This window comes from Pecten maximus, chromosome 3 (assembly GCF_902652985.1).
Source record: "Pecten maximus chromosome 3, xPecMax1.1, whole genome shotgun sequence".
Classification (NCBI taxonomy): Eukaryota; Metazoa; Mollusca; class Bivalvia; order Pectinida; family Pectinidae; genus Pecten; species Pecten maximus.
The window spans coordinates 20,321,275-20,340,582 of NC_047017.1; the positions used below are offsets into that span (position 1 = coordinate 20,321,275).

Consider the following 19,308-nt stretch of genomic DNA (forward strand, 5'->3'; position numbering starts at 1 on the left):
AGTTAAGCTGTCCTATAAGAAATACAGCTGTCTCACGCTCAGTTTTGATTGGCTGAATAAATCTATTGCCTTGGTAACCACTCAACATATACCTGGCTATGTTGCTACCATGGTTACAATCAGATTTACATGATGTACTTTGTCACAGCTGCTGTGTAAAAACTCTGGTCTACATGTCTAATCACTGTTTGTAGTTTCAGCCATACACTTATCTAAAATATAAAACATAATTTTAATCTTAACAAAAAAAAAAACAAAAAAAAATTGATTCTGAACATGTAGTAAATAGACTGAAGTCGAATTATACGTCAGACAAAGCAACGTCAAGTATGATACTAGAGGCTTAAGCCATTAAGGTTTTCAGGTGTATTCAATATTGTATCACTCCCCAGGATACACCCATATTTAGATGTATTGATCTGTGATTCTATTGATACACTTTGTATTGGGTATCCACCATACACAGCTGCTCAATGTCATAACTCTCCCTTCATTTCAGTGATCAATCACACAATTTATTAAAAAAAAAAAAGACTGTTCACTAATCTGAAGCAGTTTTGATATGCTTTATAAGTTTCTGTGAGAAAATTAAACTATTACATAAGTCTGTTGCTGTCACAGTGTAGGATGGATTGTACAGTAGCAGGATTTACCATGGAGTGGGACAGAGATCTTCATACACTGTTGTTTGAAGGCCAAAATAGTTATTATGAAATTGTAATTTGTCGAAGAAATTCATGTATAAATTTAGTCAATTTTATCCTCAAATGATATTTAAGTCCACTAATTGTTGAAAACGTAGTTATCAGATATAGATATAAGTTTCTTGCATATATATATATAAATGTATATATTTGTCATCTCCGTGTCAGAATAAAGACATAATGAAACAATAGATATATCTGTAGTAAACATTTGTCTTTTGTAATCAGAGTTGTGTATCATATAAGTCATTGTTTATCCTTTCTTATCGTGACCTCAGAGCTTACTGACCTTGTATGACCTTGACCTTCAGGTATACATGTCTATGGGTGAGGATCAGGAGGAACAACCTTTGACATGGAATCAACTCGAGGAAGATCTTGAGTTTGATGAAATTTACCCCTCTCCCAAAAACATGTCTCTGGTCTCAGCTGAAATGGAACGAAGGAAAAAGGAAGGGAAGAGTAAACCTCGTCTGCTGACACAGAGCAGTCGTCATGGATATGACAGCGACTCTGATTTAGAGGATTTACACTACTTCCTGGAAGACTCGGCCAGTCAGCTGAAAATAACTGACCACTGCCTTAAGAAACGAAGAAAGGATCAGTTCAGGACGGGCATTGCTATGAATTCCCACAAATATGTAAGTATTTAGGGTAATTCTTATAGTAAGCAGAATTTGGTATTCATCCTGAAATATTTCCTTTATATGTACTTCTTATACATTACAAGTACTATTGAAAGTTCTTTCCTGCAGAATAGAAAAAAAAAGAGAAAGAAAAAGAAAAAATTGGGCCTATAATAAACAAGAAAAGTGTACAACACATTTTTAGCCCACCATCATCAGATGGTGGGCTATTCAAATCGCCCTGCGTCCGTGGTCCGTGGTCCGTCCGTCCGTCCGTCCCTCCGTCCGTAAACAATTCTTGTTATCGCTAATCCTCAGAAAGTACTGAAAGGATCTTTCTCAAATTTCCTATGTAGGTTCCCCTTGGTGCCTAGTTATGCATATTGCATTTTGAGACCAATCGGAAAACAACATGGCCGACAGGCAGCCATCTTGGATTTTGACAATTGAAGTTTGTTATCGCTATTTCTCTGAAAGTACTGAAGGGATCTTTCTCAAATTTCATATGTAGGTTCCCCTTGGTGCCTAGTTATGCATATTGCATTTTGAGACCGATTGGAAAACAACATGGCCGACAGGCAGCCATCTTGGATTTTGACAATTGAAGATTGTTATCGCTATTTCTCAGAAAGTACTTAAGGGATCTTTGTCAAATTTCATATGTAGGTTCCCCTCGGTGCCTAGTTATGCATATTGCATTTTGAGACCAATCGGAAAACAACATGGCCGACAGGCAGCCATCTTGGATTTTGACAATGAAGTTTGTTATCGCTATTTCTCAGAAAGTACGTAAGGGATCTTTCTCAAATTTCATATGTAGGTTTCCCTTGGTGCCTAGTTATGCATATTGCATTTTGAGACCAATTGGAAAACAACATGGCCGACAGGCAGCCATCTTGGATTTTGACAATTGAAGATTGTTATCGCTATTTCTCAGAAAGTACTTAAGGGATCTTTGTCAAATTTCATATGTAGGTTCCCCTCGGTGCCTAGTTATGCATATTGGATTTTGTGACCAATCGGAAAACAACATGGCCGACAGGCAGCCATCTTGGATTTTGACAAATGAAGTTTGTTATCGCTATTTCTCAGAAAGTACTGAAGGGATCTTTCTCAAATTTCATATGTAAGTTCCCCTTGATGTCTAGTTATGCAGATTGCATTTTGAGACCAATCGAAAACAACATGGCCAACAGGCAGCCATCTTGGATTTTGACAATTGAAGTTTGTTATCGCTATTTCTCAGAAAGTACTTAAGGGATCTTTCTCAAATTTCATATATAGGTTCCCCTTGGTGCCTAGTTATGCATATTGCATTTTGAGACCAATCGGAAAACAACATGGCCGACAGGCAGCCATCTTGGATTTTGACAATTGAAGTTTGTTATCGCTATTTCTCAGAAAGTGCTAAAGGGATCTTTCTGAAATTTCATATGTAGGTTCCCCTTGATGTCTAGTTATGCATATTGCATCTTGAGACCAATAGGAAAACAACATGGCCAACAGGCAGCCATCTTGGATTTTGACAATTGAAGTTTGTTATCGCTATTCCTCAGAAAGTGCTTAAGGGATCTTTCTCAATTTTTTTTTGTAGGTTCCCCTTGGTCTGTACTTATGCATATTGCATCTTGGGACCAATAGGAAAACAACATGGCCGACAGGCAGCCATCTTGGATTTTGACAATTGAAGTTTGTTATCGCTCTTTCTCAGAAATTGCTGAAAGGATCTTTCTGAAGTTTCATTTGTAGGTTGCCCTCGGTCCCTAGTTATGCATATTGGATTTTGAGAGCAGTCAGAAAACAACATGGCCGACAGGCAGCCATCTTGGATTTTGACAATTGAAGTTTGTTATCGCTATTTTGGAGAAGGTATTGAAGGGATCTTTCTCAAATTTCATATGTAGGTTCCCCTTGGTCCCTGGTATTGCCCTGGTAATGGCCGGCAGACAGCCATTATCGCTAAATCTTTAAATTTTATATATGGGTTCCCCTTGTTTGAAAAGTACTAGAGGGCTGTTTCTGAATTTACACAGATTAGTAAGACTTAGAGGAAGGGAAAAGTAGAGAAAAGATCAATCTGACATGGAACCTATAAAGATCATTCAATGGTGGGCGCCAAGATCCCTCTGGGATCTCTTGTATTATAATGTCACAACTGACTTTCATCATAATATGTCAACAGTGAAAACTAACATTTTGCTTTTAGCCACAAAATTGTATTTGACCGGTTAATGAGGAAGAGAATATACCGTATTTTACCGGGTATAAGCCAAGGGGGCTAATGCACTGAAAATTGGCAAAAGGGGTGGGGTCTTGGTGTTGCCTTATCCCCAGGTAAGACCCTTTGCAAGAAGGAAAATTTTCGTCCACAATCTTTGATTATTATATGGAAGAGTATAGCCTGATCTGCATCAATGATCTACATGAACCACTACTCACTTTGATTTGAATTGACCTGGATATTTTTTTTTCTAGGCTGAAATAATTGCCACCTGCCAAACAAATATCAATTGTCTACAAAGTGTATACAACCATCTGCCTGCTGAGGCCACAGATTCACAGTTAGAAAACTTAAAAGGTGAGTACCGGTAGTTTATTTATAGAACTTAAAAGGTGAGAACTGGTAGTTTATTTATAGAACTTAAAAGGTGAGAACTGGTAGTTTATTTATAACACTTTCATTAATCTGGAAAATTTCAATATTCCTAAAGTAAGTTACATTCTCTGTTTCCAAAGACTTATAATTACTCTCTATGATGAATGACATCTCTTTCCCAATAATGAGGCTGATGATAATTACTCTCCATAAAGAATGACATCTCGTTCCCCATAATGACACTTCATGACACAAGCCTGTAGAGACATGTACATTAATGTCTATTGGTTAAACAGATAAAGGATGGTGTCATTATTGGGGAGAGGGTAAAAAGTCAAATTTACCTTAAAGTATTTGAATTTCTGAAAATTGTATTTCAGATCATCTTATTCATTCTTCAGAATACATTTAATTCTTGAGTCTATCCAGTAAATCTATTGTAAGTATGTGATTTTTTTGTGTATCTATCTAAGGATATTTTATACGACCATTTCACAGACATGCTCTACCAGTGGGAGAAGCTGCATGCATTCGCGTGCGAGCGTCAGCAGCAGTCGCAGGCGTTATCCCACATGTGTAAGAGTATGAGTGAAGTACAGAAAGGGCTACAGAGCTGTGAGGTGGAGGGCACACCCCAGCGGTTCTCCTCAATCACTCAGGTGGAACAGTGTCTCAGACATACACAGGTAGGTATTGCATAGACTGGAATATGCTCTCAAATCTATGTACACATAGACACAGCTATCTACAGTGATGTTGTCAATGCAAATATCATTATATTCTGTGAACAAACATTTAAAGGTAGGAAAGAAACATCCTAACCAAAAGTGAAAAATACATTGATACTAGATTGTACCTCAATCAATATCGTTCCCCCTTCAAAATTTAACAAAATTTAATTTTTGTTTTTAGAAGAAATAATTATAAGCTAAAAATAAAGACTTGTTCAGTAAGAGATATTAATGTTTCACTTTGCTAAACTGTTTTTGCTTATTTTCAGAAAAATCAAGAGGTGCTACAGAATGTACAGAAATGTATTAAAGATTTGTACAAAATCGGCCAGAGTTTCCGTCAGGAACATCCATCCATCAATCTGGACGTTTTTGTACAGCAGCTGCAGCAGGCTGACCTGGTGTCCAGTCTAAAACTGGAGAGGTGTGTGTCCGAACAAGGGAGGGCTTAAACTCTATCTGAGTGGACAGAAATCCATCTCACAAAAGGGGAGATTACTCTGGTGTTGACTCTATCTGAGTGGACAGAAATCCATCTCACAAAAGGGGAGATTACTCTGGTGTTGACTCTATCTGAGTGGACAGAAATCCATCTCACAAAAGGGGAGATTACTCTAGTGTTGTACTTGAAAACAGACCAATATGTCTATAGTTAATAGACAACCATGCTTTTCACTCATGTTAATTAGAAGGCAGTAGAATAGGTATTGTTTATGAATATCATATAAATCGGAAATTCAGACATGTAACAGAATGGATCCAGTTGATTGGGAATTGATAACAAGCACCGTCAGTGATTGGTTAATTAGCTTTTAAGATTTTGAAAAAATTCAATTTCTTTTTTGAAGACAGATAAATTGCATCTATATATAAAATATAATGATACCTCAAAGAATGTATTGTTGAGTTGTCTCCCTTTGTGGTATTCTTCAGAGTGAACCAGGACCTACCAAACATACAGCACATTCACAATCTGTGGAGCGAGTATGTCTTGTTACGGGGCCAGCTCAATGGTTTACTGACAGATGGATTTACAGAGGAAAATTTTGACCTTCAGGTTTGTTGTGTTTGATTTGATGATTTCTGGGGGGATGAATTGGAAATGATTTTAGTCTGTTGTTTTTGTGATTATGCATCAAAAAAACGAAAGTAATGTGTATTTCCAAGAAGGTGTTCAGCATTCAGAAGCTAAACAGAGGAATTTTGATGACTTTGTCTTAACTGATAACTATATGACACTTTGAATATTTAGAGTTTATGTGAAATAGAATCTGTGAATGCCATCTGAATACCATCTGAATCTTTGATATCATAGAAATACTAATTATATTTGTAACTTGACTTTTTACCACAGGATCCCAATGGACCACTCTACAAGGTGGACCAAATGATATCTAGACTGCAGTCCCTACGTAGCCAGTTATCTCCCTTAATTGACGAGGTGACCAAGGTGGACATGACCATGTCTATGGCCGATATCCATGAGCAACTGTTGAAGGCTCAAAAACACTGTCGACAGCTAGAGCAGCTAGCAGTGTTTAGAAACCCACAGGAAACTATGGAGCAGTAAGTAGTCAGTCAAAATGACTATAATATAATGATGGATTCACTTACAAAATTACAGGAGATGGTGAATGTATGGTACTTGAGATCTTCAGTTAATATCCGTTAACAACCTTGTTATAAGTGTATAATTGTCTGTACAATTTTGCAGTGTTATATCAAATCCACGTGATTTTATCTCGGTTCTATCTCTAGTTATCATAATTCATAACTAGCAATTTTCAAATGACTGTTGTGTTCCTGTTACAACTGCTGAAATTATGGAGAAATATTTTAGAAATTTCAAAAAAAATTTGCAGATATGGTAAATTGTTACTACAACAAAAATTAAATTTTACACATTGAGAAACATTTAGGTGATGTCAAATAATGTACTTTAGTAAATCAGCTGACCAGAGGCTTTTAGCTAATAAGATGTCATGTGCGGTTGACATTTAGTGGATGTTAATATTAAATACTTATTTTTTTCTTGTTTACAGAACTGAAAGTAAAGCAACACTGGCTGCAAATCTTACATCTCTTCCTTCATCGTCATCGTCATTATCGTCTGCATCGTCCGCCTCCTGGCTGAAGTCACGTTATGTGCGAGCAGCCGCTGTGTTCATGATGATGGGTGTGGCCTATATGGTCGACCCAGATCTCGTCAAACGTATCGGAGACTTTAGTGTCAATGTCACCCCAGAGCTTCGATATGTCAATGGCCCTCCACCTGTGTAGCAAAATGTTGTATTATAGTTTTTGTATGTTAGGATATGAAATATCACCATGGCAGATAATTATGTTCCATATGTAATTGTTCATTTATGGATAAAAAGAAAAGAAAAACATCCTGAATTTATGTTTTAAACTAGTTAGGTAGATATCATATCGATCATATGTAAATGCTCATTGATCAGTTTAATTTAAAATGAATATTTAAATCCTGTATGTATATACATGATCTTTAGATTCTTTGAGGGATTTAAGTGGGCTGGGTGGGTGGGATTGTTATGAGTTTGTAAAGAATGAATTTCTGATTTGTACAGTAGTATATTACATATATACTGTGTTGTTTCATGTATTACATACCATGTCTACACATATCTACTGTAAATGCTTAATGCATAATATTTATCTGAAGAAAACTATTGTAAATAAAAGTAAACCTATGTTAATATTGAGTGATCAGTTATTAAGATCAATGATGTAGAAAAGATTAAGATTAGGTTGTAAAATATTTTACATGCTCGTAATATAGGCGAGACATTGTCTGGCTCCACAAACCAGATATTGAGTATATAGTTTGTACAGGGTTGTGATCTGCCAGTATATAGTCAGTTGTAATCTGCCATGGTGGTATTTCCTGTGCCTTAACATTGTATAGTATCTCATTGGTTATGGCCTGCTGTTGGGGGTCCCCTGTCAGCAGCAGTACCAACTTTCTCAAGGCAGCTATATATATATATTGATATTTCATCACATGGGCACAGTGAAGTGACAAGCACTCTTGATGAACCAAGAGTTTGTGAGACACAAACATCTTCGTACCACTACCCACAGCACAGACACCTTTCATCACATACGAGGCAATGTGTCACATGACAGGCATTAATGTCGTGTGACCTTGTGGACTTTTCTCAAGGTCATACATGAATGCTGTGACCTGTTTTAAGTGTTTTTATCACTGAAAATGACAACATAGGATTATTTTTATCCTAACATTTATTGTGTGTCACTCGGGTGACGGAAATACATGTGCAATGAAGAGGAGTATAAGATAACTGTGGAGTTACTATTATAACACCTGGAGTATTGTTATCAATATGAAGTTGTTATCATTCAGTGCTGATAACAGATACCGAGAATGGTAGTGTTATCAATATGGAGTTATCATACACTGATTTGATAACAGGAATGAAAGTGTTATTATGGAGTTATCACACTGATTACCAATCTGATAGAGAAAGATGTTGTATCGGTGTTATCAATATATACTGATAACCCATACCGAGATGGACTGATGATGTTATTATGGAGTGGTGAAGCCATTTGATAAGTGATACCGAGAATGGTAAATGTTGATAGGTAGATGTAATGATAACAAAAAATAGCAGTAAATGTGTTGCTGTACTTGTCGAGTCGACAGAACTCCTTTTACAGACAATCATTTGATATACTGCACTTAACATGTAATTATCGCCATCATAAAAGGGCTGTAACAACTGATTGTAGTGCAGTACCTATATATGGCCAATACAAAATTTCATGTTAGAGAAAAATATACCCTTGAGCTACCTGGACTTCACCAGTGCTATTCAAGAGGCGTAACTCTTACATGACAGGGAAAGGAAACAAATACCAACGACTAAGAGTACCTGGCCTATCTAAGTACCAGGACTAGTGAGGTACCTATCTAAAAGTACTTGGTCTCATGGAATACTTATACGAGAGTACCAGGCCTAAGAGAGTACCTATTCGAAATAACCTGGCCTACCAGAGTATCTATCTGAGAGTACCTGGCCTACAGGAGTACCTGGCCTAATGGAGTAACTGGCCTAATGGAGTACCTATGCGAGAGTACTTGGCCTACAGCAGTACCTAACCTAGAGTACCTGGACTACAGGAGTACCTAACCTAGAGTACCTGGCCTAATGGAGTACCTAACCTAGAGTACCTGGCCTACATGAGTACCTGGCCTAATGGAGTACCTAACCTAGAGTACCTGGCCTACAGGAGTACCTGGCCTAATAGAATACCTAACCTAGAGTATCTGGCCTACAGGAGTACCTAACCTAGAGTACCTGGCCTAATAGAGTACCTAACCTAGAGTACCTGGCCTACATGAGTACCTGGCCTAATGGAGTACCTAACCTAGAGTACCTGGCCTACATGAGTACCTGGCCTAATGGAGTACCTAACCTAGAGTACCTGGCCTAATAGAGTACCTAACCTAGAGTACCTGGCCTACAGGAGTACCTGGCCTAATAGAGTACCTAACCTAGAGTACCTGGCCTACAGGAGTACCTGGCCTAATAGAGTACCTAACCTAGAGTACCTGGCCTACAGGAGTACCTGGCCTACAGGAGTACCTGGCCTAATAGAGTACCTAACCTAGAGTATCTGGCCTACAGGAGTACCTGGCCTAATGGAGTACCTAACCTAGAGTACCTGGCCTACATGAGTACCTGGCCTAATGGAGTACCTGGCCTACATGAGTACCTGGCCTAATGGAGTACCTAACCTAGAGTACCTGGCCTAATAGAGTACCTAACCTAGAGTACCTGGCCTACAGGAGTACCTGGCCTAATGGAGTACCTAACCTAGAGTACCTGGCCTACAGGAGTACCTGGCCTAATAGAGTACCTAACCTAGAGTAAATGTACCTGGCCTACAGGAGTACCTAACCTAGAGTACTTGGCCTAATGGAGTACATATACGAGAGTACCAGGCCTTCCAGTGTACCTATTAAAGTACAGGAATATGTTGATCTTGTTTAAATCACTTAAGTTAAAGTTCATCTTAAGTGATGATCAGGTATGATAAAGAGGCTGGAAATGCCTAAAGGTTCTAATGGTTGATACAAATGAAGACGGAGGTGCATTACGAGATATATCAATATAGATAAGACATCTGTATAGTACAGAGATCTTATCAATTGTATATACACAAATGCATATATGTATCCTCTTCATTATTCTAACAGTGATAACTGATCAAGGTCAAGGCCAACAAAGGTCAGGGTCAAGGCCAACAGAGGTCAAGGTCATGCTGTATTGTAAATAATACTTGTAGTAGGAATGAACGGATTATATATGCACAATACCTGGTAATGGTGCCTGCATTAGGATCACTCTCTGACCAATGCATGTATGTCGCTGTATGTATAACCATGCTAATGTCCAGGGCCTGCTTGTCCAGCTCAGACCACTGTATTTATGTGCTGCGGTAATATCCGTAAATAATACTAATTTTAATATGATTTGAAATTTTGAAGGATAATGGTTATGATCTCATTGTATTGAAAATTACATTTGATTTTTGGAAATAATAACGAAAAAAAAAAATATTAGACATTACCAATTTCATGTACTTGTGAGATGGATGTTAAGTGATATTTATATAGTTTTAACATTGTACTCGGGAGCTAGGACAGGTATGCCCTGTTGTGAATGAGGCTTTAGTTGGTTCTGTGTCAGTATCAAATACGACAAGATCTCACCCTGCTTATATACAAAAATATTTCATCAAAGGTCATTTGTGAGTAGTAATTTCTTATTTTATAATTTACATTAATTTTTTTTATGAATGATAAAACAATTGGATTTGATTTCAGTGTGCAATATTAATTTTGTAATTATGAATTTAGAAGTATGATCTAGAAAAGGTTTTCTAAATAAGAGATACCAATAATATCTTTTTGACCCATTTTGTTCCATTTTATGGAATTATGGAGTTTTGTAAAAAGTTTTTTACATTTTTTCAGACAAAATAAAAAGTTTTGACGGGGTGATTTCTTATGTGATGCTGTACATGTCGTGTGTATATTGCTGTGACATATATCCTGTACGTGACTCATCGGGGGGACTGCATCACAAACTCATAGTCATCTTTCATTACCACTCATTCTTCAGGACGAATCCAGTTCATATCTCAGGAAATTTTACTAAACCAAATGAACTCAAATTCCTTCTAGATGCTGCTATTAGTTCAATAATTGGAAAGCAGGGAACGTAAAACTACAATACCAAGAAAAAAGTTTTGTTATCAATCATACTGTTGTTTTTATAAGTTCCATCTTTTAAATTCAATGATCATGCTTGAATTTGGTTGTAATGGTAAGTTGGTGAGTGGCATCATAATATTAAGTAACAGAAATGATGTTACACCGTCCCAAGATGATGAAATTACCACCTGAGGTCATTAGTAAGGCAGCTTTCTTTTATAAGTAATGATAAGGTGTAGAAAATATTACCAATAGATATTGAGACTTTGTTCATATTGAGTCCGATAAGTTAAATACCAAGTTAGTGCTTTTTTGTCTCTTTCCAATTATAGTCTTTGAACCCAACATTCCTAAAAAATGAAATCCTTTAAGATTTATGGTAAAAATTAAGATGGAGATATTTTTGGAGAGAAACGGGGAAGATTTTTTTTATTTAATGAAATTGAAAATGATCACAGACATGTATTTTATTCAGCAGATACAGATATATATTGTGCAACATGTTTTAAAGAGGTAATGTCTGCTTTCATTTTGAATTGATTATGTATAGCAATATTAAACATATACTGTTAGAGCTTAAATTTCTTTTGATTTATCAGAAAACATGCACCAGATATATCTTATTTTCTTCCATTATTTACATTTTTAATATCCATTATTTTGTGCCCGATTATTTAAAAAATTTTGGAGTAGGAAGACATGGCATTTGTTACATATATATCATAACTTCCAATTAATTAATTCTCTGTGCTGTTAAGCCCATTGGAATTTTAAATTTAGAATAGATTATATTTCTCGTAATTTTTAAAAAGTACTGTTCTGGTCAACTAGGACAAATACATAGAGTTCTGTTGATCGTGGACTTTTATTGTGATAGTTCTTTATGAAACAAAATTATGATTCTGTCAATGATATAATGCACAGGGACATGAAATGAATTCTTAACCTACAGTCTATATTATTTATGTATTATATATTTAAATATAGACTGTAGGTTGAAATTTGTGACAAGTGCCTGTGATTTGAAGTTGTTTTTTATTGACTTTGTATTGAAAAAGCCAATACTTAAATAAATTTAATTTATCTTTAATTTAATTTTTAACAGGGACACGTGCATGACGTAAAGTGTTGTGAATTTTGTTTTATTTAAATATTTACGCAAATGATTATTTTTATTTTGAAGGTTTATTTGATCAAGTTTATATGTTGTTTCTCTGTATTAAATGATGCTGGGTATTACTTTCAGGTTGTTGAGGCCATCACTGTTGTGATAAGGCCGAGGTAAAAATAGTGATATGATCACTCGGAGTGGTGGTACCCTTAAGTATCCAGATATTACATTAATCCATGTTTATATATACAGTATATACTATGATAATTTGCTGACTAAATATGGTCTGAGCTTGCTTTACCATATTGACAATATTTCAAATGTTATTTGCTTATTTTGGAATATCAAAACAACTGCAAATATGCATATTAGAATATTGAAATATAATGTGCCCGGTACATATACAGGTAGTTTAATTAACAGAATTACTGTAATTGTATAATGGAGAGATTTACTGAAGGGTTGAGTACATGATTTGTGGCTCATTTTCCTATTCAATTTTGCAGACTTCTTCCATCGAAGACATATATTAGCCAAAAGTGCCATGTGTTCCTAAAGCAGTATCAGTTTGCTCCATAACATTGCATTTTACAAGTGATAATCTTTCACATGTGTTTGAATGTTAAAAATTGTGAAACTATACATTTCTGGTTCAGTAGAGTTTAAAAGTTGTTCTTAAGCATGTTGTGATATATAACTATATTATAACATATTATAACTATCCTGGAAGGTAAACCTGTTGAAACCTTTTGGTTACAAAACAGAGAAAAGTTCAGAGTTGAGCATGGATTTGCTTTTGAGTAAACTAAATCTCGGAGACCAAAAATGCAGTTCCACAATTTTTTCACTTGTTATTAATAACCATGAATTATCATGCTACTGGATTGAAGACATATTGGAGGTAAGTCATTGTTTATGTATATATCCCGAAGGGTAACAATGAAGACATTTACCTGTGTATTAAGTGCTACATAATTTATACTTGTGTGAGACTATATTTTTTATCTAAGGGATTCATTCATTGACCAATAAGATATATTTATATTTTGTTTTAAACCCCACAATGAAAATTGACCAAGAAATACGTTCTGACCAAAAAACATTTTCAGAATTGTTTGAGATATTTGAAATTCGTAACTTTAAATTTATTAGGTGTTTATTGATAGTCACAAAATAAATATGGATGCATTGTGTTAATTTAATTAATGAACTTGTTTCTTGGTCGTTCAGTTCAAGAAATGTATTAGGGTTCAAAAGACACAAAATTTGTGACATTTTAAAACCATACGGGAAACAGTTTGGCAGTTAAACAAGCACCACCATTTGATAGGAAGGCAAATCTGTACCCTAGTACATTTGAGTGTATATATTAATGTGGGTAAAATCACAAAAAAAGCTAGATAGGTATATATATATTTGAATATTTATTGTGGAAATTGGTGACAAAATCAGCTTTTCCTATTGCAGTTGCCGGTATGGATCGGCTTAAATGATAAAATTGGAATACATATTTAAAAGATAACATTACTAGTAAGTTGTTTATCAGAATGATGGTATATAATACATGTACTTAAATTAATTAGGATATTGGATATTTTGAAGAAGTAAATAAGAAAACAATTTCAATTGAAAGAAAATTGGTCAGAAAATAAACAAGATGCTCTTCATTTGATTGTATTTGCGTTGTTTTTCGTTTAATGTGTTTGGTTTCAAAATCTCACCACTGTTTAAAGATATATACGACGTAAAGAAGAGGCTATTCGGATACATAAAACTCGTACAATTGTTCGGACGAGGTAAAAGGCTACAACCAGAGTGAAATGATCATGGTCGGATACCCACGGTTGATTTCAGTACACTATGCAGTAGCCTAGTACAATCAACGGGTCTGCAATTAACCGCGGGTATCGGTGATGGAGTGAAATGTGTGATATACCCTTACCTAGAAATAGAAAAAGTAAACAAATGAAACAGTTCACCATAATCTGAAAAACAATACATTCATAAAAAAGGTATTGTACAATACAACACTAGAACAAAATTATAGCTTGCAATTACAAGTGACATGGTTTAATGATGGAATACTTCATAATCTAAGAACAAATACTTCTATGATTAACAATGGATAATCTACACCTCAATACAACGCAAATACATCTATAACAATAGGTATTTTACATTACAACACTAGAACAAAATCACAGCTTGAATTTACAAGGCCAAAATAGATTAGAGTTGATTTGAGTAACCCGCCCGACCCAGAATGTTTTTTAAATGAGTTAACCCTTCCGGATATTTATGTCCAGAAGTTGTTTTTCAAGATCTCGCAAACCCAAATATGCTTGGTGTGCGTTTCTTTTCTTTAAGATCACAAAATAAATAATGATTTCCAAACAGTTTACATTCTGTTTTTATATTTAAGGTTGGAAATCTGTTTTCAGAACTGAATAAAAAAAAAGTTCAGCACTTATGGCAAGCCGTTTTAACATTTAATCCCATTTCCTCTTAAGGGGATGTTTTTTCACTTAAGTGAAAAAGGAATTTCACTTAGTGAAAAACCTTAATGCAAATAATTTATTCATCACTTAAGTGAAATTCTTTTTCACTTAAGTGAAATAAAACATAATGCAAATAAATGTTAAAATCCCTTAAGACAAAAAGAATTTCACTTAAGTGAAAAAAAATTATGTGCAGACATAATGCAAAATACTTGTCCCTTAAGTGAAATTCTTTTCATCTTAAGGTAAATAAAACTGACCATATGTCCATAAAGTCACTCTGTCCTCCTATCCACCCCATGGTAGAATGGAATGAACCCCTTGGACCTGTCAACTAAGAAACAGTGTGAGTAAACTTTAACTTTGATACGTTCTTATCACTTATCATAAGGGAAATAAATAAAACATATTTAATGGAATTAAAACATAGGTGAAAGTAAATCATATGGGAAATAGTATTGATTTTACTAACAACAAATGAAGTAGAGAAAAGGTCTCGAATTGGTCAGAAATTAAACATCCAATGCTTGGTCAATAGATGGACTAGTCCATATCTGATTCATGATAGTGGGTGTCCGATTTACTCAACAGCAGCATTTGCATTATGTTTTATTTCACTTAAGTGAAAAAGATTTTCCCTTAAGATGAATAAGATTTATTTCACTTTCTTTTTCACTTAAGTGAAATAAAACATAATGCAAAAAAAGTCTTTTAACCTTAAAGTAAAAAGTATTTCACTTAAGTGAAATAAATTTGAAGCATATTTTACCTAAGAGGAAATGGGATTAAATGTTAAAACGGCTTGCCATAAGCACTACCTTCCCATGTATAAAACCCCCTGGTCAGGTTACAGCAAACCAAGATATTTTTAAAGATGGCCTTGGAGATATTGTTTAATGGTAGCATATTTCGTAATCTAATGACAAATACACTGTACTTCCATAATCAACCATGGGTGATCTGCACATCAATACAACACATATATCAGACACTGAACAAGAAGTGTCTGATACTATCAATACTCAATACTCTAGATACTAACAAAGCCGCTGGTCCCGACGGTATTAGCCATAAGATGTTAAAAATACTTACCCCGGAAATAGTTGCGCCGCTTACTCTTATATTCAACGAATCTCTTCGTACTTCTGTATTTCCCGAATCATGGAAGCTTGCCTATGTCACTCCCATTTTCAAAAAAGGTGAACCTGAACTTGCTAATAACTATAGACCCATCTCACTTCTTAGCTGTCTTGGAAAACTATTTGAACGCATTGTTCACAAGCACATCTACAACTATCTTTTTAGTAATGAACTTATCTATAACTTACAGTCTGGCTTCCTACCTAACCACTCTACTACTCACCAACTAATCGAATTATATCACAACATACTTCTTGCCCTGGAGAATCATGAATATACTGCTATTGTTTTTTGTGACTTTTCTAAAGCTTTCGACAGAGTTTGGCATAAGGGTCTCTTAATAAAACTAGAAAAATATGGGATAAAAGACAAACTTCTGGATTGGATAAAAAATTACTTAACAAACAGGCGTCAATCAGTTGTACTGCAAAATTCTATTTCTTCACAATTATCCATAAAAGCTGGAGTTCCTCAGGGATCAGTATTAGGGCCACTTCTCTTCCTGGTTTATATTAATGATATCTCCAACACACTACTTTCTGTTACAAGACTATTTGCCGACGACACCGCACTAACACACTCTTCCAAAAATTTACTCGATGTTGAACAGGTAATAAACTTTGACATGGAACAAATGAATCTCTGGTCGAAAAAATGGTTAATGACTTTCAATCCCACTAAAACGGAAATAATCATGATTTCTAATACCGCAATTCCTTCTAACCCTAAATTTCTTTTCGATAACACGCCGATCCCTATTGTAACCAGTCACAAACATCTAGGTGTAGTCCTTAACAGTGGCGGTACATGGAATACCCATATCGAAGACATTATAAACAGAACCATAAAATACATAGCAACTTTACGAAAATTAAAATACATTTTAAAAAGGAAAAATTTAGAAAAAATATACCTTGTTTTTATTAGACCACTTTTTGAGTATGCCTCTGAAGTATGGGACAACTGTAAAGCCACTTTAACTAACAAACTTGAGAATATGCAGTTCGAAGCTGGTCGAATCATAACCGGTTTACCTATCTTTACTAAGAAAGAGTTTATATATAGTGAACTAGGGTGGCAGTCATTAGCTGATAGACGGGAAAATAGAAAATTGTGTATGTTTTATAATATTCGTAATGATAACTCTCCTTCTTTCCTAAAGTCCCTACTCCCACACACAGTGTCTAACTATACTAACTACAACCTAAGAAACAGAGATGACTATCAAAATCCTTACTATAGACTGCAAATTACAAAATCATCTTTTATCCCAAACACAACTAATTCTTGGAACAACCTACCAACTGAAGCAAAATCATCGCAATCCATCAGACAATTTAAGACCTTTCTAACTCACCAAGATACTAATCCACCACAAATTCAACAATTCCTTGAATATGGTTCAAAAAAGCCAATATTTTACATTGTCAATTACGTAATCGCTGTAGTCCTTTAAAGCACGACCTTCATAAAGCCCATCTTTCAGAAAACGCTATCTGTGACTGTGGACACTATTGCGAAAATTCTTCCCACTTCTTCCTACACTGTAAAAACCATGAACAGTCCCGTAACAAAATGATTGATTCCTTGAACTGGTATAACAGAATTACCGTAGAACATCTTTTGTCTGGGGACCCAAATCTAGACACTAACCATAATATTCTTATCTGTAGGTCTGTACAAACGTTTATTCTAGATTCCAAAAGATTCAACATATAGTATCTACTTGCTTGTTTCTACTAATAAGATATCTACCATTTGTATCAAAAGCCGGGTTGTTAGTGCTATTCTTATGTTTCTTCCTTTCTTTTTTCTCCTTACTGTTTTCTCCCTTTTCAATTATTTTTTTTTAATAAATCTAAACATCTTTTGCGAACACCATAAGTATATCATAAGTATCCTAAAGTATCATTTAAATCATATTATTTTATCATGAAATTACATATATAGACTGCATCGTGTTTCAGTGGCCCTGCCGGCGAAGTAAGGTTAAGTAATTAGGTATTCCATTGAGTGATCAAAGATGGACAACGTCAGACTGGAGAAAGCTTCTAAGCACAGGATGTGACGAACTCTTAGAAAGTAGAAGGATCGGAGTGTATGAACAGTAGTGTTTTACTTGCGCCGTCAGGGCCACTGAAACCTCTTGCATGTATAAACGATAAACATTATATCATACTTGGTGTTCACAATCTATTTCGCTGCTTTACATTTTCCAACCTTTTGTTTAAAAAAAGTTTAATAATTATGTCACGTGAAACATTCTATATACACATTTGTTACGGAAAGGACGTTGGTAAGTTGCATAACTTTTGTCCAATCCATTTGCCATTATGCAATAAAATTGATTTAAACTAAAACATATATGGTTCAATGATGGCATACTTCGTAATGTATATTATAATAACAAATACTTCTCTAATTAGCTATAGATAATCTAAAACTCGATACAAATGCGCCATAATTAAGATAGAAGTGCATTCCTTAAAACAACTACAATTAATAGGATTTAATTATATATATAATTGTAGGGAACGAGTGTATAGCTATAACACACAACACTGACATAAACATTTTCTGATCGTTGTTGATTGTCGAACGCAAGCCAGTATAGATATGGAAATCCAAGGCAAATGTAAAAAAAATCGACACAGAACGGCCTGGATGTTCCGGAGTGAGAGAGAAGTTCTGTCAATTGTTGTAAGATCGACGGAGCGGTACAAAGATAAGTTTTGGATATTGGTTATTGATGATAGAACATTAAAAGGAATGAAAAGTCTGAAGTGTTGCCCGTTTTCTTGAAAAATAGGCGTGATATGACAAGGTCACAAGCAGAGTAAACCATCCAGTGATCTCAAAGGAATTGATTTAAATGATTTAGGCTTATTTTTATTGAATAAATCAAAGCAAATAGGATTGGGCCCAAGTTATAACAAACTTTGAAAGCCCTTTCCCAAATAATTACAAAGTTCAACATTTGGCAAAAAGGTCATCAATCAAATATGTCTGTTACATTGTTCTCCGAAGATTCAAAAGTAAAGGAAGAACAGGAGATACTGATTTTATATATTAAATCTATTGCTGTTTTTTTTTTTTTTTTTTTTTATAAATGTGTGCACATTTCTGAATATAATTATGTTTGTGTCTAAGGACAGATAAGTTAATAATTGCATGTAAATTTTGGAGACTAAGAAAAAGTAAACGCCTTTGTATATCATAAAGTGGAAAATCAAAGAAAAAAGGAATATATAGTTATCAAACTGAATCACGCAATTGTTTCCTGCTTCCTCGGCTCTTCATTGATGTTAAGGAATGCACGTGTGGAAGTTGGAGAAACCAAATGGATCCAAACAATTGTTTAAAGACAGAAGGGGTGTTGAAATGGTATTCTGAAACTTAAGTTACCAGAATGTTCTTTTGACTACATTTCAATATACGCCGGGAAATACATTGGTCGTCAGTATGACACGCAGACTGCCTCGAAAATCTAGGCGACTTTTATTCATTTGACAACAATTGCGAATTTCGAGTTTATAAGGGACCCGGATGCAAGCGCGCGCGAGGTCTTACTGTGGGAGGAAACCGGAGTACCCGAGGAAAACCAACAATGGTTAGGCAGGTGACCTCTGACCTTTAT

At 35.2% G+C, this 19,308-nt stretch overlaps 1 protein-coding gene across 2 annotated transcripts in view; it reads left to right on the forward strand.

Annotated features, from left to right (window-relative positions):
* Positions 1–13,700, forward strand: part of LOC117323518 — a 101,890-nt gene extending 88,190 nt beyond the window's left edge. For both annotated transcript variants that reach the window (XM_033878781.1, XM_033878782.1), the window contains 7 exons: positions 1,016–1,345; positions 3,806–3,908; positions 4,425–4,612; positions 4,927–5,081; positions 5,591–5,714; positions 6,012–6,223; positions 6,700–13,700. In XM_033878781.1, the coding sequence (XP_033734672.1) occupies positions 1,016–1,345; positions 3,806–3,908; positions 4,425–4,612; positions 4,927–5,081; positions 5,591–5,714; positions 6,012–6,223; positions 6,700–6,937 (1,350 nt within the window). In that variant the 3' untranslated portion in view covers positions 6,938–13,700. The remainder of the gene's footprint in view (positions 1–1,015; positions 1,346–3,805; positions 3,909–4,424; positions 4,613–4,926; positions 5,082–5,590; positions 5,715–6,011; positions 6,224–6,699) is intronic.
* Positions 13,701–19,308: the final 5,608 nt, after the last annotated feature.